The following is a 26,264-nucleotide window of genomic DNA, read 5'->3' as shown; positions in this document are numbered from 1 at the left end:
ATTCACGTTCAGTAAAAAATAAGCAAAATACAATATCAATTAAACTCTAACCATTTTTCTTTTTTCTTGCGTTTTAAAACAAATGTTATATCACACAAATCATTTATAATATTCAAGAAATAACTTGTTGCGTTAAATTTTTTTTTGTTAGTGTTTACCGATGACACAAATCGATGTAACAAGTAACAAACATACTTTATTTTACATTAAAGGAAATAAAAAACATATTGTACACCAAAATTTGGAAGAGAAAGGGAAAAAAATGAGGGAAATAATGGAGTGATGGGGTAGAGTGCAAGGTTGGTGTTGTGGAAGGAAAAAGGGAAAAAAAGAAAAAAAGAAAAAAAAATTAGTTCAAATGTGATTAAGAAAGCCTACCCTACATGCCCCACTTCTTAAGAAAAAGCCTTCCCAATAAAGTATGCTTTTTTTATGTGTATGGAATTAAGATCCCATCTTCTTCACTTGTTTATGAGACCCAATTACCTTCCTTCAAACCACCCCCATTTGCCTTTTCTCCTCCATTTCTTTAAATACTTGCTCCAAATTTCCAATCTTTATTTCTATTACTCATCTCTCCCAATTATTTCTCTGTCAGAGCTTCTCTCTTGGCTGGCTGGTCAGTGTCCCTCATTCTTCCCCTCTCATTGTCTTGTCTCTGTGCCTTTTTTTTTTCTTCTTTATGGGTTTTCTTAGTTATGGCTGCTATCATTTCTACTATGCTGATCTAGATCTGGGTCTTTCTTAGTTTTTGTTTTCTTCTCATGGCATTTGTTGAATTGGGTTTGGTGGGGTGGGGAAGTTCTCATTTTGAAGAATGTGTGTAGCTGAAGGGGGGACTTGATGCTGTTTGTATGTCTTTGAATTTTTCTGTTTCAAGTTTTACTGTTTGATTTGCTCTGCTAGATCTTTGATTATGATGTTTCTTGTTCCTTTTGCTGCAAATTTTTGCTCTGTTTTAGTTGGTTAGTGAGCTGGTGAGATCTGGCATTTGGGAACTGATACTTGAATTACAGAGTTTCTGGACGAGATTTGGTCAATTTCGTGAATTGTATGCGCTTAGGCTATACGTTTTGTTGAAACTTGTACAAGTGTATTTTGAGTGTTTGTGAAAATGTCGCTGTGAACTTTGTGAAGCATATCTGTTCACAGTGTAATTTATAACTCGTTAAGATGGCTAAGATCTGATGCTGGGCAGATTTTTTCTCTGCAGGAAATTGTGGAAAATGGAATTTTCCATGATTTTCACTGTTTGTAGTGCATTGTTGCTTCTGAGCTCTTCAGCTGCAGATGCCCAAACAGCCAGCCCCCCCTCACTCAGCCCGACTCCTGCACCGGCGCCTGCCCCGGATTTTGTCAACCTCACAGATCTGCTCACTGTTGCTGGTCCATTTCACACCTTCCTCAGCTACCTCCAGTCCACCAAAGTGATTGACACCTTCCAAAACCAAGCCAATAACACAGAAGAAGGAGTGACCATCTTTGTCCCGAAAGATAGCGCCTTCTCGGCACAAAAGAAACCGTCTCTCTCGAATCTCACCGAGGATCAGCTCAAGTCTCTCATCCTGTTTCATGGCTTGCCACATTACTATTCCCTTGCTGAATTCAGGAACCTCAGCCTGCAGAATCCTATTGCAACATTCGCTGGTGGACAATACAGTTTGAACTTCACAGACGTTTCAGGGACCATTCACATCGGCTCAGGTTGGACCAACACAAAGGTGAGTAGCAGTGTGCATTCAAGTGACCCTGTTGCAGTTTACCAAGTCGACAAAATTCTGCTGCCTGAGGCGATCTTCGGAACCGATATCCCACCGACCCCGGCTCCAGCACCGGCCCCCGACGTCACTCCCCCTGCAGATGCGCCTTCGGCTGATCACGAGGGAAAGGTTGCTCCATCTTCGGGACCAAAGCCATCATCTTCCCATAAGATCATCAGTTGGGGGGTTTTGATTCACATTGTTTTGGCAATATCAGCTGGATTTTTGTTTTGATTGTGATCAGAAATCCCTGCCACCCATTTGTTACATTTAAGAAAACTATATTGGCATTTTGTTCTGTTTTTGATGTGAAGCTCCATTTTTTTGTGAACATATATGTTGTTGGATTTGTGCATGAGAATTCCTACTCTTTGGTCTATAAATTATGATGGCGAAGGAATTTTATCTTAACAGTTCAATGTTTCAATATACCAACAATCTCATAATGTGAAGCACTTCCACAGCTTACCTTCAAATATACCAGTTCTTGTATTTGATTAAAAAAAAAAATTAGAGGTTCAAATTTCTTTTTTGTTACCTGGATATCAAAATCCTACCCCAATATTCTCTAGGAGGGTCACTCGCTTGATTGATGGATTTTGATAGGTAGGAAAATCGATTCTCCTATTTCTAGCACCAATGGCGTGAACTCACTCGAGCCTGAAACCTTGGGACATTTCAAGATTCTAGAGTTGTAATTAATGACGATTGACATTAATCTGACTTATTGGAGGGTCCCATTACCTGGCATCCAATAGGAATTGAACCTATGAATTTGTCAATTATGAGTTGAGCACTTTAACCATTCCACCCATATATAGCTTCTAGTCGCTTTTAACATAGAAATGTGAAATCACGAAGGGATTGGAAACTCGCCAACAAAAAGAATGAAACAAAATGTTAAAAGAGCAAAATAAAATGAAAGGGGTAAAATGGACCATAATAATTTACTTTTTTTTTTATATAAATACATATTTAGTATAATTTTCCTTAATAAATTATTGTTTTTTTCTCTAAAAAGAACATGGAAAATAAAATGAAGAGTTAGGTAATTAAAAATTAAGTAGGGATTGTGAGACATGCTGAAAGAATATGAGGAATTTTTTTTTACTAAAATGAATTGCTTAATAAAAGAGAGAACAAATTAAGTAGGTGTTGATGTGAAACATTTTACCGAAAGTTTGATTCACGAGAATTAGGTCTGTGTAACATGAGATTTCTATGGTGGATCTATATATTTGTTTCTCAATTCGAGTATTAACTCAAGTGGTTAAAGTACCTATGACAATCCATATTCAAACCTTATTCTACTACATATTACACAAATATGCTATTCTCACATAATACATGAGTTTAAGTCGTTAGTTGGGCCCTATAGTAGAATTAATGATTGAAATATAGTAGGTACGAAAATCAAATATCTGAAATCCAATGCTTATATAATGTGAATATATTTCGTCGTACTTGGAAGAGGTGCTCAAACCTCGTATTAAGACTCCTTTTAAGGAAGATAATTTTCGAGTTTCTAGGAGAATTGGGTAAAGATGAATATGACTGATGCATCCAAAAAATGAAGTAAATGGATAGAAATCGAGGTGATTCTAAGATTATTAACACGACGATTTGAAAGTTAGAATGATTTGGGCTTATTTAATCTCCATCAACTGTTGATTATTGAATGTCTTGCGATAAAGAAAAAAATCCGATTAACAAGTCATTTGGGCATTCGACAAATTTCGGTTGAATCAAATAGTTTCCGAATAGTGGAAATCCTAAATGAAGAGTTAGAGATGTCGAATGAGACAGTAACAATTATAGAAAACATTAGAGCTCTCTTTTGTTTGTTTCGAAAGAATTTTTTTCGTGCATGTAAATCGAAGCATGAAAGTTAGGCCACGGTATGGTGGCCAAAGTTATGAAGTAGTTTTTCCACGTACAGTTTTCTAGATTTCTCACTACCATTCTTATCTAGTGTCATTTGCTAAGTCTAATAAACTTGCCCACATGGTTGATTTGTAATGAAAGTGCTATTAAAAAAAAATAATAATAATAAATAAATAAATAAAAGAAAAATACAAAAATTTAATCCGATAAACTTATGCTTATAAATTGTGAATTAAATGGGTGATTAAGAAATCATCCAATGCAATTTATTTGGTGGATGCAATTTCTGATTTACCAAGTTTTAGTAATCAACAAGGAAACAGTTATCAAAATATTGTGAAATAATTTCTTCAAAAAATTATATTTATTAAAAATTCATAATTTGCATTGCAAGATGATCGTTACGATAAAATGTTTGATGGGGTTTGGACTAAACTTTTATTTGGTATTAGAATTTAATAAATTGTCATTTTTGTCCTTAAGATTTAAATGTAGTTTCGATTTTGTCCTTCAAGTTTCAAAAGAGTTTGAATTTAGTTTTTAATTAGTTCATCGGATTTGAATTTAGTTTATAATTAGTCCTTAAGTTAAGTTTTTGATCCTTAGTTGACTTTAAAATGATGATGTGGTAGATAATATATGTTGACTAGACTTTAGGGATGTGCATTTTTAAAATGAGTTGACAAATTTTATTCGTCTTCATTCTCCCCGACCTAACTAACATTTTTCTGTCCTCTTCCTCCATCCCTTCTCTTCTCCTTCATTTCTTCCGCTCTTTCGACACATCACATCTCTTCCTCTTTCTTCATCTCGAGTTTGACATTCAAATTAACTAGGTTCTAAATTACAATGCAAATTAGTAAGTTTTTCGATAACCAACTAGATTCATCTACATTTCTACTAAGACATTAAGATATCTCGCTATCTAGTCAACAAATGTTAGTTGCTACGTCATCATTTCATTAGATCTTTAACCATTAGCTCAACTCGAGGACTAACAGGAACCAAACATATCACTTTTGAAACTTAAGAACCAAATAAAAACTAAATTTAAATTTCAACGACTAAAAGTGATGATTTTTTTAATTCAAGAACCAAATAGAATTCAAAGCCAAACTTCAGGAATCAAAAATGTATTTTACCCAAAAAAAAAGAAAAAAAAGGGTAACAAGACCATAGAAGAATGATTCCCCTCCAAATAAATATGACCCAAAGTTAGCAAATTGAATCAATGGATTGGACAAAGCAATGGCATTTAAGACAGACAGGTGAAGACAACTATGGGCCTAAAATGTTTCCATGTTTGGTATTCTGTCCTGTCCAAACCCAAAAGATATGTTGGGCTCATTTCCAAGTCCCCTCCACACCAATTTTCCAAATAATAATTAAAAAAAAAGGGGCAAATAGAGAAACTCAATGTAATTTGATCAAATCTCATTCATCACAAATCTAGCACAGTTTATTAAGTTTTTGAAAACCCAAGTTTAAAGTTAGATCTTTCCTTCAAAGAAAAGTATAAAAAATCCCCCTTCATTTTCTATGCCTCTCTGTTTTAATAAATTTATCATTCGTATTCAATAATTAATGATACTTTGAAGATGAATATAGACTAAAAATATAATAGAGTAAACAAAAGAAGGGAGACTTTTTCAATTTTTGTAGTAAATTTCTGTGTTGAACATTTAAGGCAAGCCATTCATGCATTGATTAATGGAAATTAAAGACTCTTGAAGGAAAGATTGCGTAATGATTAAGTAATTCTTTAATAGAATCAGAAAAGAGAGTGAAAGAAAGCGATGATTTTTATAATTTTAATTTTCTCAGTCTTTCTTTATAAACAGAATGGTGGCATGAAAGAAAGAAAAGGGTGTTCTATAAATCACATATTATTTGTTATTTAAAGCTTTTCAGTGGCTTAATTTAATTTTGGCTCCCCGTTTTCTGGGTCTCAGCAGTTCCTCAAAACAAGCACGATTTTCTCTCGTTTTCCTCGCCTATTCCTGTCCCTATTCCATTCGCTTCACACATCCTTTACCCTTCATCCTCTCTTTGCCCCTTACATCTCTTTCTTCACACCCTTCAACTTCACCAAGAGATTGCCTTTTTGATTAATTAGCTCCACTTCAATTTTCTAAGTTTTCTGTAGGTACGATGTCTTTTGATTTCTTATGCACTTTCTATATTGTTTTTCCTTTCTGGGTTTTCGTTATTTCCCTCTAATTTGTTGATTTTACACTGTTGGATGAATCCCCAATACTTGTGTTTGGACACTCATGCATGTTGAATTGGGTGTAAACTCTGCATTTTCAATTGGGTTTTTGTTGATTTTTCGTTTCGTGGGATCTATCGTTTCATCTATGATTGTCTTCCGTGTTTACGATATTGATATAGTTTTCTGTTTGTCTCATGATTGTCTTCCACTGATATCGCCGTTATCTGTTTAATAATCGGAAGTTAATTGTTTCAGTAGTTAGGATTTTTTTTTTTTGGTGTTGAGAGATTGTGCAAAAAGAAAGGCGAAGATGTCAAGCTTTGTAGGTGTTCTTGTTTCTGATCCATGGCTTCAAAGTCAATTCACCCAAGTGGAGCTTCGCACTCTCAAATCCAGAGTAAGCATCCAAGTTTTTTGATTACTCGACCTCCATTTTTTAGATACTTTTGTGGTAAATTGTGAATTATTTTCTGTTGATATGAGAAATGTTTTTGTTGGATTTAGTATGTTTCTGTAAGGAGTCTATCTGGCCGGGTAACCGTGGGAGATTTGCCTCCTGTCTTCGTGAAATTGAAAGCTTTCAGCGAACTGTTTACTGAGGATGAGATTAAAGATTTCTTGAAGGAAACAAGTAGAGACGTGGGTGAGGAATTAGATTTTGAGTCCTTCCTTCGGGTGAGTCTGTTTATGATTGGACTTGGATTGCTTCTTGTATATGTTGAACATTAACCATTTTTTTCCCTCTGGGAAAGCCGATTTTCTTTTCTACAAGCATATGAAGTAATATTGAAGTGGTTGAACTTATAAGATCCATTACTGTAGACATATTTAGATTTACAAGCCAGAGCAACAGCTAAATCAGGCGGATCAAAAAATCCTTCTTCATTCCTCAAGGCTGCCACAACTACGTTTCATCATGCAATTAACGAATCTGAGAAGGCATCTTATGTCGGACACATAAACAGTTTTCTGGCTGAAGATCCATTTCTGAAGAATTATCTTCCTCTAGATCCAACTACCAATGATTTGTTTGACCTTGCGAAAGACGGTGTTCTTCTCTGGTAGTTGGAACAACTTGAATTTAGACATCTCAATCAATGTTTAACTCTGTATTGATGGATGGTAACAATCTTTGTTTATGCTATTGGTTGCCTTGTGCAGCAAGCTTATCAATGTAGCTGTTCCAGGGACCATAGACGAGCGAGCAATTAATACGAAAAAGGTCCTTAATCCATGGGAGAGGAACGAAAACCACACTCTCGGCCTTAACTCTGCAAAAGCTATTGGCTGCACGGTGGTTAATATTGGCACACAAGACTTGGTTGAAGCTAGAGTGCGTTAAAACTACCTATCTGGCCACCTATTGGGATCTGCATATTAACATATATATTTGTTTAATTAAATTTCTAGTAAAGTTTTCTAATTTTGCTCCTTCTTTCCATTCTCTAGCCGCATCTGTTACTTGGATTGATATCACAAATAATTAAGGTATTAACATATTGATATTATTCATTTTACTTTTTGCATCTTTTCGATCTTAGGACATAGACAGTAAAAAGATTTGACTCCCTGATTTGCCGAGGTCTTCACTATTAGGAACTGGCTTTATTTGTCTCTTTTAATGTGCCGTGATTGTAGATTCAACTGTTGGCTGATCTCAATCTGAAGAAAACTCCCCAACTTGTGGAACTGGTGGATGATAGCAAGGTTAAATATATATTTTCCCTTTTTTTTGTTAATGTTTAATGGCGAAGATCTTTTGGCCCTAACTCCTATTGAAAAAAATGATTAAATTTTGTTGATGAAGATATTGTCTAGGATGATGGATGTATGCAACTATTCTTACAAATATTATCTATGACCTTGCAGGAAGTGGAAGAACTCATTGGGTTAGCACCAGAGAAGGTTTTACTCAAGTGGATGAACTTTCATCTGAAAAAAGCTGGCTATGAGAAACAAGTCACAAACTTTTCATCAGATGTGAAGGTTAGAAGATTCCCACCAGTTGTATTTATTGCACGGAAAACTTAAATTGACTCATGATATAGTAGTTTCGAGAGCGATTTGATTCTTGATTATGAAAGTTTTGTTCCATTCAGTTCTTTTTCATTTCACTTCATAAGGGACACTAGATGTTTGATCATCTGAACTTAGTTAGATCCATTATTGTCTTTATGAGAGGGAATTAGTTACCTGCAATTTCTGGCTCTAGTTTCCACGTGAAATGTGAACTCTGCAAACATGGTTTTAATTCGAGTCCGAAGCCAGTGGAGGAGAATATATTAAAATTATGTCCTGTGTGATTAACTCATTTAAGTACTTAAAAGAACTGGAACTCAGAACCCCATATTATGTAACCACCTTAAAATCTCTGTTTGATTCCATTCCTACATTATTAACAAGAGAAATAAGACAGGTAAAAATTTGAAGCTTGTGATTTTGAAGAGGTAATTAATTTTTTCCATTTTCAGGATGGGGAAGCATATGCTTATCTGCTTAATGCTCTTGCGCCAGAGTTCTCTGGTCCTGGGACTTTGAATGTTAAAGATCCTACTGAAAGAGCAAATATGGTTCTTGAGCATGCAGAGAAATTGGATTGTAAAAGATATCTAACTCCCAAGGACATTGTTGAGGGTTCACCTAATTTGAATCTTGCATTTGTTGCACAAATTTTCCAGCACAGGTGAGAATCTCCATTTTACTCTGTATGTATGTTTTAGACTCAACCATTTAAAGCTTCATTCTAGTGCTCAGGGATCCATGCTAGATCGTTCGTTCTAAAATCCTTTTGTAAGGTGCGTACCTCATAAAATATGGGTATGCCCTTTTCAATCTTAATGTGTACATCACATTAAAAAGAGAGCTAGTGCTATGCTATGATGCTTGACAGCCAAGAAATTCATGAGATGTTCGGAAACTCGAGTTGGAGGCCCACATGATTTTGAGTTAATGGTGTAGTTGAATTTGGGCGCTTATCTCTATTCCTAACCCTTCAATTGTCATTCCATTATTTTTCTACAAGTTTTAAGATGAAGGAAAGATTGAAATTCATCATAAAGTTGATCTTGCTGATCAACTGATATTGTTGCCTAGTTGTCTATAGCAGTAGGTTTCATTAATTTTCAAAATATCTGATGCCACATAGCCAAATGTCTCTAACCTGAATTGCAAACTTGTAATGCAGGAATGGGTTGTCTGCCGATACTTCGAAAATGTCATTTGCAGAAATGATGACTGATGATGCCCAAACTTCTCGGGAAGAACGGTGCTTCCGGTTGTGGATTAACAGTCTTGGCATACCCACATATGTCAACAATGTTTTTGAAGATGTCAGAAACGGGTATTGTTTTCATTCTTACTGCAACCTGTCAATTACCTGTATATCCTCCTTTTTGTGGACAAGCTTGAGTTATGAAGTCCATACTGCAGATGGGTTCTTTTGGAAGTTCTTGACAAAGTTTCTCCTGGATCCGTAGTCTGGAAACAAGCAACGAAGCCTCCTATCAAGATGCCATTTAGAAAAGTCGAGAATTGCAACCAAGTAATAAAACTTGGGAAGGAGTTAAATTTTTCTCTTGTAAACGTAGCTGGTAATGATATTGTGCAGGGAAACAAGAAGCTCATACTAGGTAAGTTAAAAATCTCCCCTTTTCTTTAGTTTGTCCTTCCCATTCATTTATAATTTTCATTGATGTTCAAGTTCGATTTTTATAGGAGATGTTATAATGTGGTGTTTATGGTTTATTTGATTTATCGATTGCTGGTGGAAAGCTTAATAGACAGAAAGTATATTTTGAAAAATCTACCATGGGGAAGTAAAGGGACTTTGACAAAATGAATTTGAATTCCATCGTAAAATCCTACAAGCTTCCTAACATCTAAATGTTGTAGAGTCAGATGGTACGGTTGTGTTGGGAGATTAATGTATGTGTTCAGGAAAAGAATGAAGATCATTGGTTCTTATGCATGCACTTGTTTTATATAGTATGAACTTTAGGTCTTGCAACACAGATATTATATTAATCATTAGGAAAAGACAGATGTCTTCTTTTAACTTTGATGTGTTTTATTTCTTGAAGATGGCAAGACTAGAAGGTAGATCATACCATGATTTTACTACCTAGTCACTGTTGATCCAAAATCCTACTTTTTAATGGAAGAGAAACCAAGATGTAAAGACAATTACATTCTTTTTGAACAGCATTTTTATGGCAACTGATGAGGTTTAGCATGCTTCAACTGTTGAGAAACCTGAGATCCCACTCTCAAGGTAAAGAGGGCAAAGAGATTACAGATGCTGATATCCTGAACTGGGCAAACAACAAAGTGAAGAAAGCCGGTAGAACCTCCCAAATGGAGAGCTTCAAGGTAAACAAGTGAAGAAAGTTCACCAATTTTACTGCCCCGACTTAGTTTATTGTTTCACGTGGATGATATTATTATAACTTCTGGTTTCAGGATAAGAACCTTTCAAATGGTATCTTCTTCCTTGAGCTTCTTAGTTCTGTGGAGCCAAGGGTGGTGAATTGGGCTGTTGTTACAAAAGGAGAAACTGGTGAGACTTTATCTCCTCTTTCCTAAAAGTTTCTTTTTCATTTGGGATTGTTTCAAATTTTGCGGGTGAGAACCACCGTGGGTTGGCCTGGTCATTAGAGCCAATGAAAAAACTAAGAGGGAGTGAGTTTAAACCATAGTGACCATCTATTTAAAATCCTATGAGTTTCTTTGGCAACTAAAGGTAGCAGAGGTAGCAGAGTTACGTAGTGTAAGATTAGTCGATGTAAGTTCTAGTTGGTTGGCCCAGATACTAACAGATATAGAAAAGAAAATTTGTGGGGGCAGGGAGTTGGGTGTAAATTAGACCGAATGACATAAATGATCTGAAGATTCTGATCGTTGAATTGCAGAGGAAGACAAGAAGTTGAATGCAACATATATAATCAGTGTCGCCCGAAAGCTCGGCTGCTCCATTTTCTTGCTTCCTGAAGATATTATTGAAGTGAGTTGCAAATTAAATTTTCTTGCTGCAACTTGATTACTTATATTCCCTCAGATTTGCCTTATCTTTCAAAACAACTGCTGATTATTTCTAAGTTGGCATTCAAACTCAACTAAATTCTTGTTCTTCCACACCAACTTTTGATAGGTGAACCAAAAGATGATCCTTATATTGACTGCAAGCATCATGTACTGGAGCCTGCTGCAACAAGCAGGGGAGTCCGAGCTGTTAACCTTGAACGACGCTAACGCTCCGGATGGAACCAACGAGTTGTCCTTGGCTGACCAGATCTCTGCTTTGGCAATGGAGGACTCTGCTTCAGGTCAAAATGAGGAAGCTTCTCAGGAACAGTCTTCAGCAGTTAAAAATGGAAAATCTTAATAGAGACCTACCCAGAAAAGCAAGTCAGCATTTTTTTCTCTTGGCTTTTGATTAAATTAATTTATTTACACAGAAAAGAAAAAATGGTTACAGTTTAGCTTATTATTGAACTGTTTGGTAATGGTTTCAGGAGAGCCCAGTTTTATATGCTCATATTACCCTCCTTGAGGAAATAGTAGGGTCCTGTATATTCATTTTCATTTTCTGGAAATTTTGGACTAGAAAATTTTGTTGGTTAGGCAATATTTTTTTTTTTGAACGATGATTATATCATACAATAATAACTTGGGAAAGGGAGAAGTTTACTATTTTATCCCTTGGTTCTTCGATAATTGTAATCAGTTGCTATTAGGATGGAAAATATATGTGGATACTTTGTTTAAATAGTATTAGCAATTTCTATAATCAATATTTTTTGGTCCCAAGACGAGAGAGATTAAAAAATATCATACATTTTGTTATTTAGATACTATATTGATCAGCTTGTCACGTCAACATGAATTCGACAAAAGATGAATTTTAAGGAACAATAGTTTCTCATGAAACAATGAATTATATAGTGATTAAGTTGAGAAACAATGAATTATATAGTGATTAAGTTGTATGATAAAATGTCAATGTGAGCGTAGTTCAACTAGTTATGATATATATTTTCTATCCAGATTCTCTTACCAAAGTACCTACGTGTTAAACTCAAAAAGAAAAAGGAGTTATCTAAGGAGTTATCTAAGAAAAGCTTTAATTACGACAAAAGAGTTATCTAAGAAAAGCTTTAATTACGACGACAAACCAGTGATTAATCTCAACAGAAGAAACTTGTACTTGGGCAGGGCATCCCCAGCCAATGATGCATTTATTCAGAACTTAAAACACTTAGTCACAACACACATCAACTTCAGATGGCCATTAATTTGAAGCAACATTTTGTGTTCAGTTGTTAGGCTTGGCTTGGGGTTCTGCATCAACAGCCTCACCAGCGAAGCTGCAGCACCGGCTGCAACCGCTGTGGTGGTGGTGACAGCAACCGTGGTGGCAAGGGCTGTGCCCATGGTGGCCTCCGCCACCGAAACGAACTCGGCCTCCGCTGAAACCACGGCGTTTGACATCGTCAACTTCATTGGTTTTCATCGTGGCTTCTTCTGCTGCATTATATTTTATAGTTAGAGTCAACAACAATATTAGTAAAAGTAAAGATTAGACCATGTTATATACCATATCTAATTGAGGAATGGAAATGAAATTTACTGCTTTTTTAAGTCTCTTGCGGTAGCGGTAACCTCCTTCGAGGAGAGGAGGACGAAGAGGGCGAAAAGGAGACCGAGCAAGATGAAAGGCTTGGAACTCATTTTCTTTTGAAAAGAAACCATATGGAGAAAGTTGGAGATGGGATGAGAAGTTTTGCAGCATTTCAAGTGTATTTATTTGGGGTGGTTAAAGAAGGTAGGTTCGAAGGATTTAAATGGCAATAAAAAGACTGTCCCCCACAATTCAATTGAATTGGTTTATGGCTTGTAATGAATAATTATCAGCAACACATCGACTTTGAATCTTCATTCAATGGTTATTAAGGAACAAACACTGTTCAAACTTTTTATTGTCAAGGATCCCGCATTACAAGATAAGAGATCTAACAAAGGTTTATAATAGACAAGTACTACTCCTCCCATTGTCAATTAGTTTTGAGATGGAACGTAACCATGAATATTAATATGTATCAGAGTCCAAAATGTTCAAACGAACGTTGGGGCCAAAATGGGATCTAGCCATGATCGATGCTTAAAAAAAACCATGATCTTGAGGGGGCATATTAAGAATCACACATTGGAAAGATAAGAGACGCTTTATAATAGATATGGATTATTTCTCTTATTACTAATTGTTTTGAGATGGAACAGTCACCATTCAACCCAATAACTTAAACTGATGGGTTAGGTAAATTTAATGTGTATATTGGATATCTAACACCGATGTAACTGTAACACCCATTCTACCGACCATAGCACACCGTAGCCACCACATGACTATCACAAGTAGTTACCGCAACAAGGAATGTCACTAGAGCGACCACAGCTAGGGTAGCCTCCACCGTGTTCTCGTTGACCGTACTTAACAGCGACATCCTCCATGCACGACCGGACGAGGTCTCTCGCTGCCCACCGAAGACGAGACCGAGGAAAGCAAAAGGCTTGGAAGTTGGAACTCATTTTTGTTTAAACTGTTAGATAAACTGGTAATTTGGAGATGGAATGAGATGTTTTTTTGCATTCTTCTGAATCTATTTATTTGGCAGAGAGATGAGATGGCTACGACAATTCAAACATGGCAATTAAAGACTGCCCCATAAGTTAGTTGGATTTATTCAGAATCATTCTGAAAAATCAATGAAGAAGATTCAGCTCTCTCTTCAATCTTATCTTAAGCAAGATAAGACATTGCAGTATTAATTTCTTCTTATAGTTAGGTCAACCGTCAACGTGATATTTTTATTATTATAAGAATATTTTGTCACTCGTTCTGGCATTACAACAATAAAATAAGAGGTCGAGAATATATAGTGGCAAACCGTGAGTTTGAATATCCACCATTCTCTGTGGTTATTTGAAGGGGGTGCATTCCTAATGCTCGTTTGAGCGTTTTGGATTTTAATACCATATTAATAAAATTCATGGCGTGTTCAATCTCAAAACCAATTGACAATGAGAAGAATAGTCCATGTCTATTATAAACCTTGTTAGGTCAATTTTATTTTTAATGTGGGATCCTTAACATTCTACCTCTAAAAAGCGACATTTTGCTTTATTCATTTTCATTTCTATTCCATTTTATTTCTATCGCAATTTTAACACGATATTTCATTCACTAAATTCTTTAAGATAATTTTGTATATAAAATTTTACAAATAGAAATCAAATTAGTAACTTTTTAAAACTACATGAACTAAAATGAATGTTTTGAAAATACAAGTACTAAAATGAATAAAATTTAGAAGTATAGGGACCTAAAACGAACGTTTCGAAGATACACAGACCAAAATAAAATTTACAGTGACCCAAATAGTATATTTAAACCAAATTTATATTTTCCCAAAGATTAAAAATACCCTTTTAACATAGAACACGATTAAACTCTCCATAAGTCCAATTATGCAAACTTAACTTACGAGCCAAACACTTTTGACCAGGTCAAAATCCGTGTGCTTCGTCGCATAATTGCATGGATTTTGACATGAGAATTGATCATACGAAGGTTATTAAGAACGAAAATTAAAGATATATATTAAAGTTTCAACTACACACAATTAATCTCCACAGAAGAGACTAATTAATAAACCAATTACCCTTTGTATTTGGGCAGGTTTTACACAGGCAAACAAGAGAAAGGCATCCCATTCATTTCCATGCCTTTATTCATAATTAACTTACACACACACACTTAATTAAATTACAACATCATCAACTTCAGAGAGCCTTCATTTGAAACCATCAGTTGTTTAGTTGTTAGGCTTGGTTTGGGCCTCTTCTTCATCAACAGCCTCATCCTCATCAGCAAAGCTGCAGTGGTGGTGGTGGCAATGACGGCGACGGCGGTGGTGGTGGTGGTGCCCATGGTGGCCGCGCTTGTCATCCTCGATGCCGTTATTGGTCTCCGTCATGACTTCTTCAACTACGTTAAGACACTATTTCAGCTAACAAAGAATAAAGACGTTGTAAGGTATCGTCAAACAAAACTTACCGCTTTTCAGGTCTCTTGCTGTGGCCGTGACCTCCTCCGAGGAGAGGAGGACGACGACCGCGAAAAGGAGACCGAGGAAGATCAGGGTCTTGGAGCTCATTTTAGACACTAATGGAAAGGAAAATAGGGAGAAAATGTTGGAGATGGGATGAGAATATTTGCAGCATTTCGAGTGAATTTATAGCGGAGAATGGAAGAAGATTGGTGTTCTAAGGATTTAAATCACACAATTAAAGACGGTCCCAACAATGTGGTTGGATTATTGGTGTATGTGAGAGTCAATTTTGTTTCGACAGACTTAGTAGTTTCAGTCGTCGTCTATTTTTTGCTAACCACTATTAAATATTTGACAAGTAACAGAGAAAAATGTAAAAAAATTTTAGTGTTCATATTTAAAAAGACAAACTAAAAATTTTTTATCGGTGATAAGCACGAAAATTAGGGTGGGCCAGAAAATTAATGCCTAAGTATTGTTATTTTGTTTCGGAGATATGAGTTTTGTTGACCTTTCTTAAGAAGGACGTAGGGTTTAATTTGAACATACACCACCTCTTAGTTGGAAATATCTGTCTTAACCAGTTGAGCTGTATTGAGAACTGTTTTTCCTCTTTTCTATTGATATGTAATAATAGCATTTAGGGGCTAAAAAATATCCTTTCATTATTCTATCCTCCAGCTTAAACATTCCTAATCCCGTCCACTCCCATGCTTTCGCACCCCAACATCGATAGGGATCCAGAGAGCTGCCTTCGCTTTTGGCGTTCCTCATGTTAACTTCTGACTTACCTATTAATTGACTGTATGTGTGTATTACCATCATTTGATTAGCCTATAAATAGTTAATCTATATATTGGTAATAACTTTAATTGGATAAAATTTGCTATACTTACAATTATTTTTTAGTTGTTTATCAATATATATTTTTCGGAATCATATTAGAATATTTGTGGTTACCTTATAACTTGGACCATTTCTAGAGGCGGCTACTCGTGGAAAGGACAATAATTTGCTGTTTTGGTAGTTGGATATTTTCAATCACCATAATTAGCAAAGGCAATAACTAAAGTCGTTTACAAATATAAAAGTTTTAGATAAAATAATAAATATATATTTAATAGAGTAAATTATGTATGTCTGGTCTCTAAAAGGTGAGTAAACTACCTATTTAGTTGAAGTTTAAAAAAGACATTTTAATCAATATTTAAAGTTTGGAAAATAGTTCTAAATGGTCTCTTAGATCATTTAACCCTTATTTAACTGATTGACTTGGTAACTTTTATATTATTTTTGTGACTATGAGGTGACAATACTCTTCTTTTCCTTCTTCTCGGTGAAGTCTCTCTTTTCATTGGCCTTATTAAAGACAAGGGTATCTTTGTATCCTGAGTACCTCCACAATGTTATAATATTATTCGTTTTGGGCATAGTGTTCACGACTTTGATTTTGGTTTCATCCAAAACCTCTCTTCTCTTATATACCATGGATCACTCCCTTTCTTAGCCAATGTGAAACTTTGTTTGCATTTTTCTTACAAACCTAACAGACCATCGTCTTCAAATCTCTCAAGAACAAAGAGACCTGTGGGGAACGACCACTGGAACGAGGAATGACGTTCCTCGCCCAAACCTAGTTTGGAGTAACAGTCTGGAACTGCGTTCATGGTACAAGGAAGGAAGGTTCCAAGATTTGGTCTAGAATTTCATTTTTCATTTTTCTCCAACTTTTCTTTCTCCGTAGTAACTCCACAACAGTTTTAACAATTTATCACTATGGTAATTATATATATAAAAGTATTTGTCACTGTAGTAAGACCATAAGAGTGAGTTCGTGATAACTTTTGAAAATATGAAAAGTTGTTTTACGGATTAAAAATACTTTTCAAATTTCTATAGTTGTTATTAGATAATCAAAATGATTTAAAAATTTTCAAAAACGTCAGTCGAATGAATTTAGCTTTAACCGAATCTCTCTCTAAACCACCATAAATTCATAGGAAGGGAGAAACTTGAATATAATATTTTATATGGTCTATATTTTGTTTGTGTGTTTGTAATGGGTAAGTTTATAGTTTAATAGATGAGTTATTTCCAACCATCCACAAACAAGAGAGATTCCTAAATATCCATTTGAAGAAAAAAAAAATGGATGGATAGGACGGGGCGGTGGAATGGAGGATGCTAACGCACCCATGCCACTTCCTAAAGCAACAAGGACAAAGTTGTCCATATATTTATTATTTCAATAACAAAAAGGGAAAGATTGCCCACTATAATAAATGCGTCTTAGCCTATCTCTAGGAACATTTTCTCTTGCTGGTTAGTGCCACCTTATCCTTAAACTAAATTTTTTTTTTGGAGTTTGTGGTCAGGTAGGATATCTTGAATCAACTCTCTCAAACCACAAAAAAATATGTTCAAGATTCTGTCGGAGCAAATATGAAAAACGGTATTAAGGTAATACAAGAAAAACACAGAAGCGGAGCTTGATTTCTTCCCACGCATATAACTGCATGCATTAATTTGATTGATCAGTTGAGAATTGATGAAAAAAAAAAACATTACGAAAAACTCTTCACACAATACTATGATTTAACCTTAGATATATGCTAATAAAGCTTCAATAACACACTGTTAATCTCAACAAAAGAGATTAAACTAATCACTTGAACTTAAGTCACATTTACTTGGCCAAGGATACATACAAGGCATCCTCAGCCCAATGATTTTATTCATTAACTTCACACTTAAGTACAACACCAACTTCAGAAGGCCCTCTACTTGAAGCAACTGTTTTCAGTTGTGAGGCTTGGCTTGGGGTTCTACATCAACAGCCTCACCAGCATAGCTACAGCACCTCCCGCAACTGCCGTGGTAACCGCAGCAACCGTGGTGGCAATGGCGTCCACCGCCATAACGACCACGCCCCGGGTAGCCTCCTCCATAGTGGCCGCCATGTCCCGGGTAGCCTCCACCGTAACGACTGTGGCCTCTGTCATAGCCTCCGCCATAATGACCGTGGCCACGGTCATAACTCCGGTCCTTGGCATCCTCTACTCCGTCGGTCTCCATCACGGTTTCTACAGCAGAACACAAGCGTTTAGTGATGTGTACGATTAAGTACTTTCTGATCAATCACTTGGGTCAAAAGCATTTTAAAAGTGCTCTTACAAATACTTTTATATTACTTCCAAACATAAAAGAAAAATGTGCGGAGGAGACGAAACTTACCGCCTTTTAGGTCTCTTGCCGTGACGTCCGAGGAGAGGAGGACGACGACGGCGAATAGAAGGCCGAGGAGGATGAAAGCCTTGGAATTCATTGGAAAGTATTGAGGAGATTTGGAGATGGAATGAGAAAATTTGCAGCATTTGAAATGGTATTTATAGGGGAGGATGGAAGAAGATGGGGTTTGAAGGATTTAAATGGCAAATTAAAGACACTGTCCCAGTAGTCTAGTTGGGTTGGTGTGGTGGTCTCAATTTTCTCAAGGAGAGGTAAGTTTTTGGAGTAAATTACAGCAGTGGTGCGGAATCTTTTTCATATTGCTCTCATTTATTTTCCATCAGAATGAGCTCAAATAAAATAATATATTAACGGTTAAATTACCGTACTTGGACTATTAAGATGACGTGCCATTAGGTTTCTGGAACTTTGAAAAGTACTAATAGGATTCCTAAACTTTGTATGTTTAGCTAATTGATCTTTAAGCTTTGAAAATTATCTCGCAGCTGGGTCTCTCCACTTTTTGTTTTTCTTTTTTTATAACTTAGAATCGATGTTGTGTGGGATGGGGAAGTCCTGACTACGCGTCCTGCAGGGTTCAAATTGGGAAAGGGCATCCCCATTTAGTATAAACGTACTAATATATGCCACTACCCATCGGTGGTCCTCCACTTTTTATTACATTAATCACAAAATTGAAAGTGAAGTTTTATTTATTTAGAATATTATCATATGTGGGTAAGGATTTGAACTTATATGATCTTAAGAGAAAGTAGAGATACCTTAACCGGTAAAGGTATGTTCATGTTGACCTATATTAACATATCATGTGTATCAAAATATTATTTAACTAGAGGAATAATTACTGCATGATTACTTATCTTTATTAAAAAAGAAATTGTTCACATTTTTTTCTTTACACAAGCTCAACATTTCAAATTATAACTTAAAAGGAGGAGAAAAAAAAACCTCGACTCTTGTCGGGAGCTTTCGTCCGAATGTTGAAATTAATTCTATCTATTTTTTACCTCTTAGTTAGAGATATATGTCAATTATCGTTGAGTCAGCTCGTTTTGTTGGCAATTCCATCTATTGTTATAAACAAATTTAAAAGTTAGATTCATCATCTCTAAATGTTACATAAAGTACTTTTAGTTCTCTTTAAATTTAGTTTCAATTCATTTTCAAATTTATGTAATAATTTTTCGATTGTCATTTATATTTAAAAAATAAAATAGAGACTAGAAGAAGTCGTATACAAAATTTGTAAACTAGATAGTAGGCGAAGTCTCTACTTTATTAGTGGATGAATTTTATGTTATTCGAGGTATCGAAATTATTATTCACAAATATGTATTTTTTTAAACAAACAACTTCTTTGGTTCTAAAAGGTAGGAAATCACTTTAAACCTATCAAACAGATGAGATGAAAGCCGCCCCATTCAATGGTTTCCGTGCCTGACCAGTTCATAAGTAGCATCTAGGGTCGGCATAATGCAGCATCAAAAGTAGGTATTTTTTTATTGTCTCATTAACCTTTTGCACGCTTCCTTCCTCGAATTGTCTATATCGACCGAATTTATACTAATTGAAGAAGACAAAAGCTTTTTAATTTTGTTTTTTACACCTCAAATCTAGGATTTGAAATTTGAATTCGGCACCTAGTGTCTCAACCGATATTCTCAAGCATTCCTGTGACCTGATTGCGTCACCTGCTTGACTTGAGTTGTTTGAAAGACCTAAGACTCCATCTTTGTTTAATCTTCAACCACCACTTATAGGTCAATATTGAATTGAATATATGGAGTAGTAGCACATGGGCGAAATATCTTGATTAATCTTAGCTTTTTGCCCTCTTGCTTATGAATGGGGTCCGTTGGGTATTATTTGTAGGACAATGACCTAAAATTGTAGGGATATAACAAGCTGGTTTCAAGGATATTCCTTCAACTTGCTTCTCTACGACATCCGAATGGGATAGGACCAAAATATGTCTTCTTTTCTCCGACCTAGAAGAAAAGTTTCAAACCCTATCAATGCTTCAATGTTTTTAAATTTTGGAAAATTAAAGTAGGTTTTTTTTTATGTGGGAATTAGTTGTTAAAAACTAAAGTGTTTTTAGTTGTTTTATAATTAAGAAGTAAGCAAATATTAATTATTGGTGGCGAGTTTTGGAGAGGTCCACGTATTCTTTGGAATAGAACGTCTTCGATCAAACGGACTTACAACAATGATTCTCGACACTGATGCAGTGCCCCGCTTAATAGACTCTGACGGTTAAGTTAACAATCCGAACAAAAGTAGCAGAGAGCACTCTTAGGGAATTAGTGAGATATTTTTCACTTACCTAGTGGTGGTGGTTCTTCTTCCCTTTTATAGGTGTCCGTGACCGACTAGGGCAGACATTATGTACGTGGCGCAACGATGCTCCTCATCGTACATGGTGTAAACGGTCAGGCGACGACACATTCTTGATGCGCACTGAACACTCTACCACCTGCCAATCTATCATTTATGCAAACTGTCGTCTGCAGGTTGCGATGCGTCTCCCGTAGTGCATAATAGGTTTGCAGCCTTCGTCCTCCCTTGCTCGTACGCTACATGTTTTTTGTGATCCCTCTTCCAGCGGTCACCCCCACAATCCTCATACATCGCATGCTCGGATTTCTCCCTCAACGTCAATAAAAAAAAGTTAATCCATCCCCATCCTTAGTATTAATTTTTTTTAAGAAAAAATATTGTCTATAATTAAATTTAGAAATCCCCACTCCACTTAAAATGGGTCCTGCAATTTTTCCTCTCTCTTACCTATCCATGCTATTAAAAATAAAATAAGAAAAATTATGGTAATATTATTACTAATGACTTCTCTCTTTGGTTGCTATTTTCTATACTTTAACTAATTTTTGTTGAATTTAAGGACATACATTAATTCCGCTAATTTAATTATTTTAATGTATTGATCATATGGTTTGAGTTATTAAGTGAACTTTTCTTGCCGACTTAAATAAAATTTAAATTGTTAGACATTATTAATGTCTCTTCTTATCCATCTTATTCCTGTATTTTAATATTGCAAAAGAGAAAAAATAGTTTCTTTAAATCACAATAATATTCAACATTATCCAAATAGTTAATGGCTGAAATGAGTGGCCATACTTATATATACTAGAGTTGTGTTATTTTTGAATTTGAAAGTTCCATTCTATATAATTTAATTAAAAAACATATTAGTTTATTTATGGGTAAATTTTCTATGGTCAATTCATAAATGAAATATTGTTTAAAAAGAAAACTATTATTTAAATATAGAAGCAATTTTTTTATTAATATATACTAATGGCAGTTTCTTAATTTTTTTTAAATAAAACAATTCACTCGAGATGAGAACACCATATACCATAGAGAAGTATTAATTAAACAATTTATCTAGCTAGCTGCAAATATAAAATCTCAAAAAAAAAAAAAAGGAAGAAGTTTGATCTTTTCTTTAAAAAAAAAAAAAAAGAAAGAGGAGGATTGATTAAATTGCATGTTAAAAAAGTTTGGTTATATATATTAATAAAAGTAAAAAAAAAAATACCATAAGAATATTTAGAATAAAATGTTATGGTATAAGACAATTAATAAGTCAGGGCATGATTTTTGGTACATTTGTTTTTCTTTTAAATTAAGCTGATAAACATTATTTTGACTAAAATAAAAAAGCTGACAATGTAATTATTTACTTTGTTTTTTTCTAAAAGTCAAATTTTAAAAACTACAGCTCCATTTGATAAACTATTTCGTTTTTTGTTTTTAAAAGTATGAGTTTGCTTACAATTTTCTTAGCGTATTTTCACTTTGTTTAAAAACAAATATGAATTATTAGCCCAGTTCCAAAAGAAAGAGAAAATATTTCATTTCAAAAGAAAATATGTGAGAAATATATATACGTATTCAAAAGGAAGCTATATGAAAGCTTTTCAGTTAATAACAAAAAGAGGAGATTTTGTTGACCAAGAAGTCGTGTCGATTATAATATCATCCTTGAACCTATTCAATTCCGAGAAGTTTAACGAACTTAATTTTAAAGAGCTAGCAGAAAACCAAAAAGAAAATAGTTATCAAATGAAACCTAATTTTTTTTTTTCACAAATAAAATTGTGAGGAAGAAAACATAATTTTCCAGATATGAGAAGAAATAAATAAGATTTCATCTTACTAAGACCACATTGTTTTTAAGTCAATATTAATAAATGATGAGTTTAGTTATTTGAATTTTGTAAAAACAACTTTATATATGGATAAATGACAGCAGTTTACAACCACCGCTAATTTTTTTTTCAAAAGGACCACCATTACTTTTTAAAATCAATTAATTGATTAATTAAATTGTTATTTACTCCCCATTAAAGTCCTAGTCAACTTTTCAAATCAACTTTAATTTAAACTTTATTTAATTTGTTCAATAAAAGGGTGATAATATAATAATGGATAAATGGTATAAAAAAGCTAGGGGCATGACGGGTATGATGTGATAAAAATATTAAAAAGTACATAGAACACAAGATTTCTCCTCAACAAAGCCTTTTTTGAATTCATATATGTAGGAAAGATATATGAAAAACAAAAGATTTTAAGAAGTCAATAATTTCAATTACAAAGTTAAAAAAAGATTTTGCTAATTGGGGGTTTTTTTTTTAAAAAATATCCAACCTTTTTTTAAATGCTGAATTCAGCTCATTTTGGCAATTCCAGCCTTCCTTAACTATGAGAATGTTGTAAAAGAAATTTATTTTCATGTATTAAAATTTGAATATAATAGAATCAAGCACCCAACTTAACTCAAGCCAATTAGTTAAGAGATGGATTGAAAAATTGGATTTGAACATATTTTTCTGTTGTTATTTTTAAAATTATTTAAAAAGGTTTATTTAATGGTTTTTTTAATACTAATTCAATGATCTTTAAAGATTAATATTTAAGTAAAATATTAAAATTCTTATATGTAAATATAAAATTTTAAAAAGAATGTCTTTTTAACATTATTTACTCTAAAAAATGTCATGAAAACACACCTGAAAAATAAACAAAATATAAACAATTATCAATATTTTCCATAAATTATGGTCTATATACAATTCTTATATTTGTTTTGTGATTTTTTTTAGTACTCGAGCTCACAACCTCTTGGTTGGAGATTGTGTCAATTACTGCTGAGTTATATTCGCTTTGGCTATTTGTTTTGTGTATTGAAATGGTCCTATAGTAATAAAGATGAAAAAATGACTCAGTGAAAAAAATAAATATATACAAAATATAAACAATTATCAAACATTATTTAACGGGATAGGAATGTACGCCATTAAATATTTGTTGAGATCATTTTAAGAAAACACAAACACTTTAGTTTTGTTAACATATTCGTGTCTAATTTGTGCAGAATACTCCAACACTCTAATATTTGGTTAGACACACACGTGTCAGACACTTGTTAGCACAATAAATATATTCTATTAGATATTAGTTGTGTAAATTAAATTAAATTAAATATGAATTATGAAAATAAAATTGGTTAGGTATGTATTGAACACTTATTAAGCCTAATAAATAGACATACAGATAAATATAAAAACAATTAAGAATAAAAATCCACAAATTATTTACTTTAGATTTCCTTATATAAAAATGCTATATATTCTTTTTTAAATATGACTTTTTAATATCCATGAGTGTTCATGCAAACTTTTGGTAGGTTTAAACTCATTTCCTATCAATTTATCCTAGTTCATTTGAACCAATGAACCACCTGTAATGATTTATATTTTTTAAAATATATGTATATTTAATAAATTTGTCTTTGTCCTAGATTTTCAAAAAAATGACGTGTTACTATGTTTGTGTCGTATCATGTTTGTATCCATGCTTCTGAGACATGTACGATATGTATTTATATGCATATTAATGATGAGCTAGTCATATTTTATCCCAACTAAAAACTCCTAACAATATTATTGAATCGTCAGAACTACTTCAATTAGTTCCTATCCAATTCACACGTAGTTTTTGCGACCATACGACTTTTATTCTTTTCATTTCTTTATTTTTTCTAAAACATTTTTCCTTTAAATACACATGATTATTGAATTACATTCCAATGTTTAAAGTGACTTTATCATGTTTATGTATATTAAAAAATATTAGTTTGTTCTTAAATTATTGGTGACATGAACCAAATACATTCAACTATTTATTTTAGAGAAATTATTCAATATAATTAGTACAATTAAAGAAGGTAATTTAATCATGCACATCCAGTTACGAGAAGAGGTAGTCATATTGATTTTTTTTTTTTTGTCTAATTATAACGACGCGACGAAGATGTACAACATTATTTAAGCTAATTAATTTCAACTTAGCTATATATTAATTTGCAAAATGCAAATCTATATAGCAACACTCAAACCCAAACAAAAGGAGGAAAAAATCCAGCCATGCCATCCCCATGCATATTTATTTCTCAACTTTACAATATTATTCCCCAAACCTAAAATTTGAACTTTGTTCCTGCCCACCCCCATACACTGCCTTAGGGTCTTGCCTCTGCTAACCCTCCACCGGGGTAGTACCTGCAGCACCGGTCGCACCCGCCACGGAAACCGCAGCAATAACCGTTCTGGCCGCAAAGACCTCCCCCAGGTCTAAATCCGTCATAGCCACCACGCCCAGGGTAGCCACCGCGCCCAGGGTAGTCACCGTAATCACCAAAGCCACCATAGCCCCCCCGTCGGGGGTAGCCACCGTAGCCACCCGGTCCGGGGTAGTCTCTACCGAATCCTCCCCCAAATGATCCTCCCCAGCTAAACTTGGCATCCTCTACTGCCCTATTGGTCTCGGCTGTGACCTCTGCAACATTATTGTTTAAAATAACTATGGATTAAACAAGCAAAAAGTAATCCATTCAGCTTAATCTTTTGGATTCACCGACAATTTAATCATGTCATGTTTAACTAGGATGTAAAAGAGCGAAAAATTAAACAAAGAAGATGAATGATTGCCTTCTCTCTATGTTGGTCTTCAATTTTACAAAAAAGGAAAAAAAAATTATGTTAAAAAAATTAAGATTTTTAAATTTTCTCATCAGTTTCTTAAATTTCTTTCTATTCCTCCCTATCAATTTTCTAGCTCCACCTCGAGTTAAATAATGAAGCAAACTTACCATTGTTGTCCTCGTCAATGGAGGTCGGTGCGAGGCTGTTTGCCACCGCTGTCGAGCAGATGACGACGACAATGGCGAAGAGAAGACCGAGGAAAGCAAAAGCCTTGGAACTCATTTTTCTTTTTTTCTTTTTCTTAATTTCAGTAAGAAACTGGTAATTTGGAGAATAATGAAGATGATTAATTTGCATTCTTCTCCATGTATTTATAGGCGAGAAAGAGCAAAAGGGGATGGGTTACAATTCAGACGTGGCAATTAAAGACAGTCTTATAATTAAGAACCGAGTTAATTTTAATTAATGTAGTTGACGATTTTCGCCATTAGGATTATATGTATGAGAGAGAATTTAAAATTGTACTTCGTACTTGTATCGTAGTACTAATTATTAGAGGGTTAACTAAGATTTTAAACTTATATCATTTCATGGTTATTAGGGGTGTGATGACCCCATTAAATTGTTTTTTCTTTCGAAATTTCTTACAATAAGTATTTTTTTTAAATTATAATTACTTCTGTAAAAGAATATTTAGTGATAAATTATTTTAATTCACCTCTAATGAAAGGGTACTTTTCATATAAAAAATAAATTAGTTTAATATATGGTTCTACAGTTTTGAAAATTGCTTTTATACAATTAGTGTACGTGTAACATTAAATTGTCTTGTCAATGGTCAAAAATACTATTTAATATGGCTGACACGTGGTGTTACTTTCATATTTAAATCGAAGATTTAATAAATCAAACGGACACGTGGTGATCATAGTGTATTAAATAACTTTTGGTCAACGAATTTGGAGACGAATATAAAGTTAAATAAAATTTCGACAATTCTACCGTTTTGTTTAAGTTGATTATTACCGAAGGTTGGCAA

The 26,264-nt window shown here is 34.2% G+C and overlaps 3 protein-coding genes across 6 annotated transcripts; 2 read left to right on the top strand and 1 right to left on the bottom strand.

Moving 5' to 3' along the window:
• The first annotated feature begins 460 nt into the window (after positions 1-460).
• On the top strand, positions 461-2,171 carry LOC111007542 (fasciclin-like arabinogalactan protein 7). 2 transcript variants are annotated; one of them, XM_022279943.2, is made up of 2 exons: positions 461-619; positions 1,214-2,171. In XM_022279943.2, the coding sequence occupies exon 2, from the start codon at positions 1,227-1,229 to the stop codon at positions 1,992-1,994; it is 768 nt and encodes a 255-aa protein (XP_022135635.1). In that variant the 5' UTR covers positions 461-619; positions 1,214-1,226; the 3' UTR covers positions 1,995-2,171. The 2 variants fall into 2 exon arrangements, with proteins under 2 accessions (XP_022135635.1, XP_022135636.1); XM_022279944.2 differs by lacking the exon at positions 461-619 and adding an exon at positions 659-852.
• Positions 2,172-5,535: 3,364 nt separating this feature from the next.
• Positions 5,536-11,549, top strand: FIM5 (fimbrin-like protein 2). 3 transcript variants are annotated; one of them, XM_022280559.2, is made up of 15 exons: positions 5,536-5,790; positions 6,144-6,253; positions 6,361-6,531; positions 6,679-6,917; positions 7,018-7,189; positions 7,306-7,344; positions 7,495-7,563; positions 7,726-7,842; positions 8,328-8,539; positions 9,041-9,196; positions 9,286-9,485; positions 10,058-10,224; positions 10,315-10,411; positions 10,764-10,855; positions 11,003-11,549. In XM_022280559.2, the coding sequence occupies exons 2-15, from the start codon at positions 6,167-6,169 to the stop codon at positions 11,234-11,236; spliced, it is 2,052 nt and encodes a 683-aa protein (XP_022136251.1). In that variant the 5' UTR covers positions 5,536-5,790; positions 6,144-6,166; the 3' UTR covers positions 11,237-11,549. The 3 variants fall into 3 exon arrangements, with proteins under 3 accessions (XP_022136251.1, XP_022136250.1, XP_022136249.1); XM_022280558.2 differs by having other exon boundaries at positions 6,115-6,253; XM_022280557.2 differs by having other exon boundaries at positions 6,112-6,253.
• A 499-nt stretch (positions 11,550-12,048) lies between these two features.
• On the bottom strand, positions 12,049-25,562 carry LOC111007995 (uncharacterized). Its single transcript, XM_022280560.2, has 6 exons — positions 25,393-25,562; positions 24,769-25,079; positions 18,198-18,378; positions 17,764-18,046; positions 13,275-13,435; positions 12,049-12,378 (listed from the first exon to the last, which is right to left on the bottom strand). Exons 1-6 carry the CDS (start codon positions 25,505-25,507, stop codon positions 12,167-12,169), a joined length of 1,263 nt encoding a protein of 420 aa, XP_022136252.2. The 5' UTR covers positions 25,508-25,562; the 3' UTR covers positions 12,049-12,166.
• Between the last annotated feature and the right edge of the window lie 702 nt (positions 25,563-26,264).

This window comes from Momordica charantia, assembly GCF_013281855.1.
Source record: "Momordica charantia cultivar OHB3-1 chromosome 4 unlocalized genomic scaffold, Mcharantia_2.0 BLBB01000004.1, whole genome shotgun sequence".
In the NCBI taxonomy this organism is placed as follows: domain Eukaryota; kingdom Viridiplantae; phylum Streptophyta; class Magnoliopsida; order Cucurbitales; family Cucurbitaceae; genus Momordica; species Momordica charantia.
The sequence above is the reverse complement of the archived record's forward strand: the minus strand, read 5'-3'. Positions and strand labels throughout refer to the sequence as shown.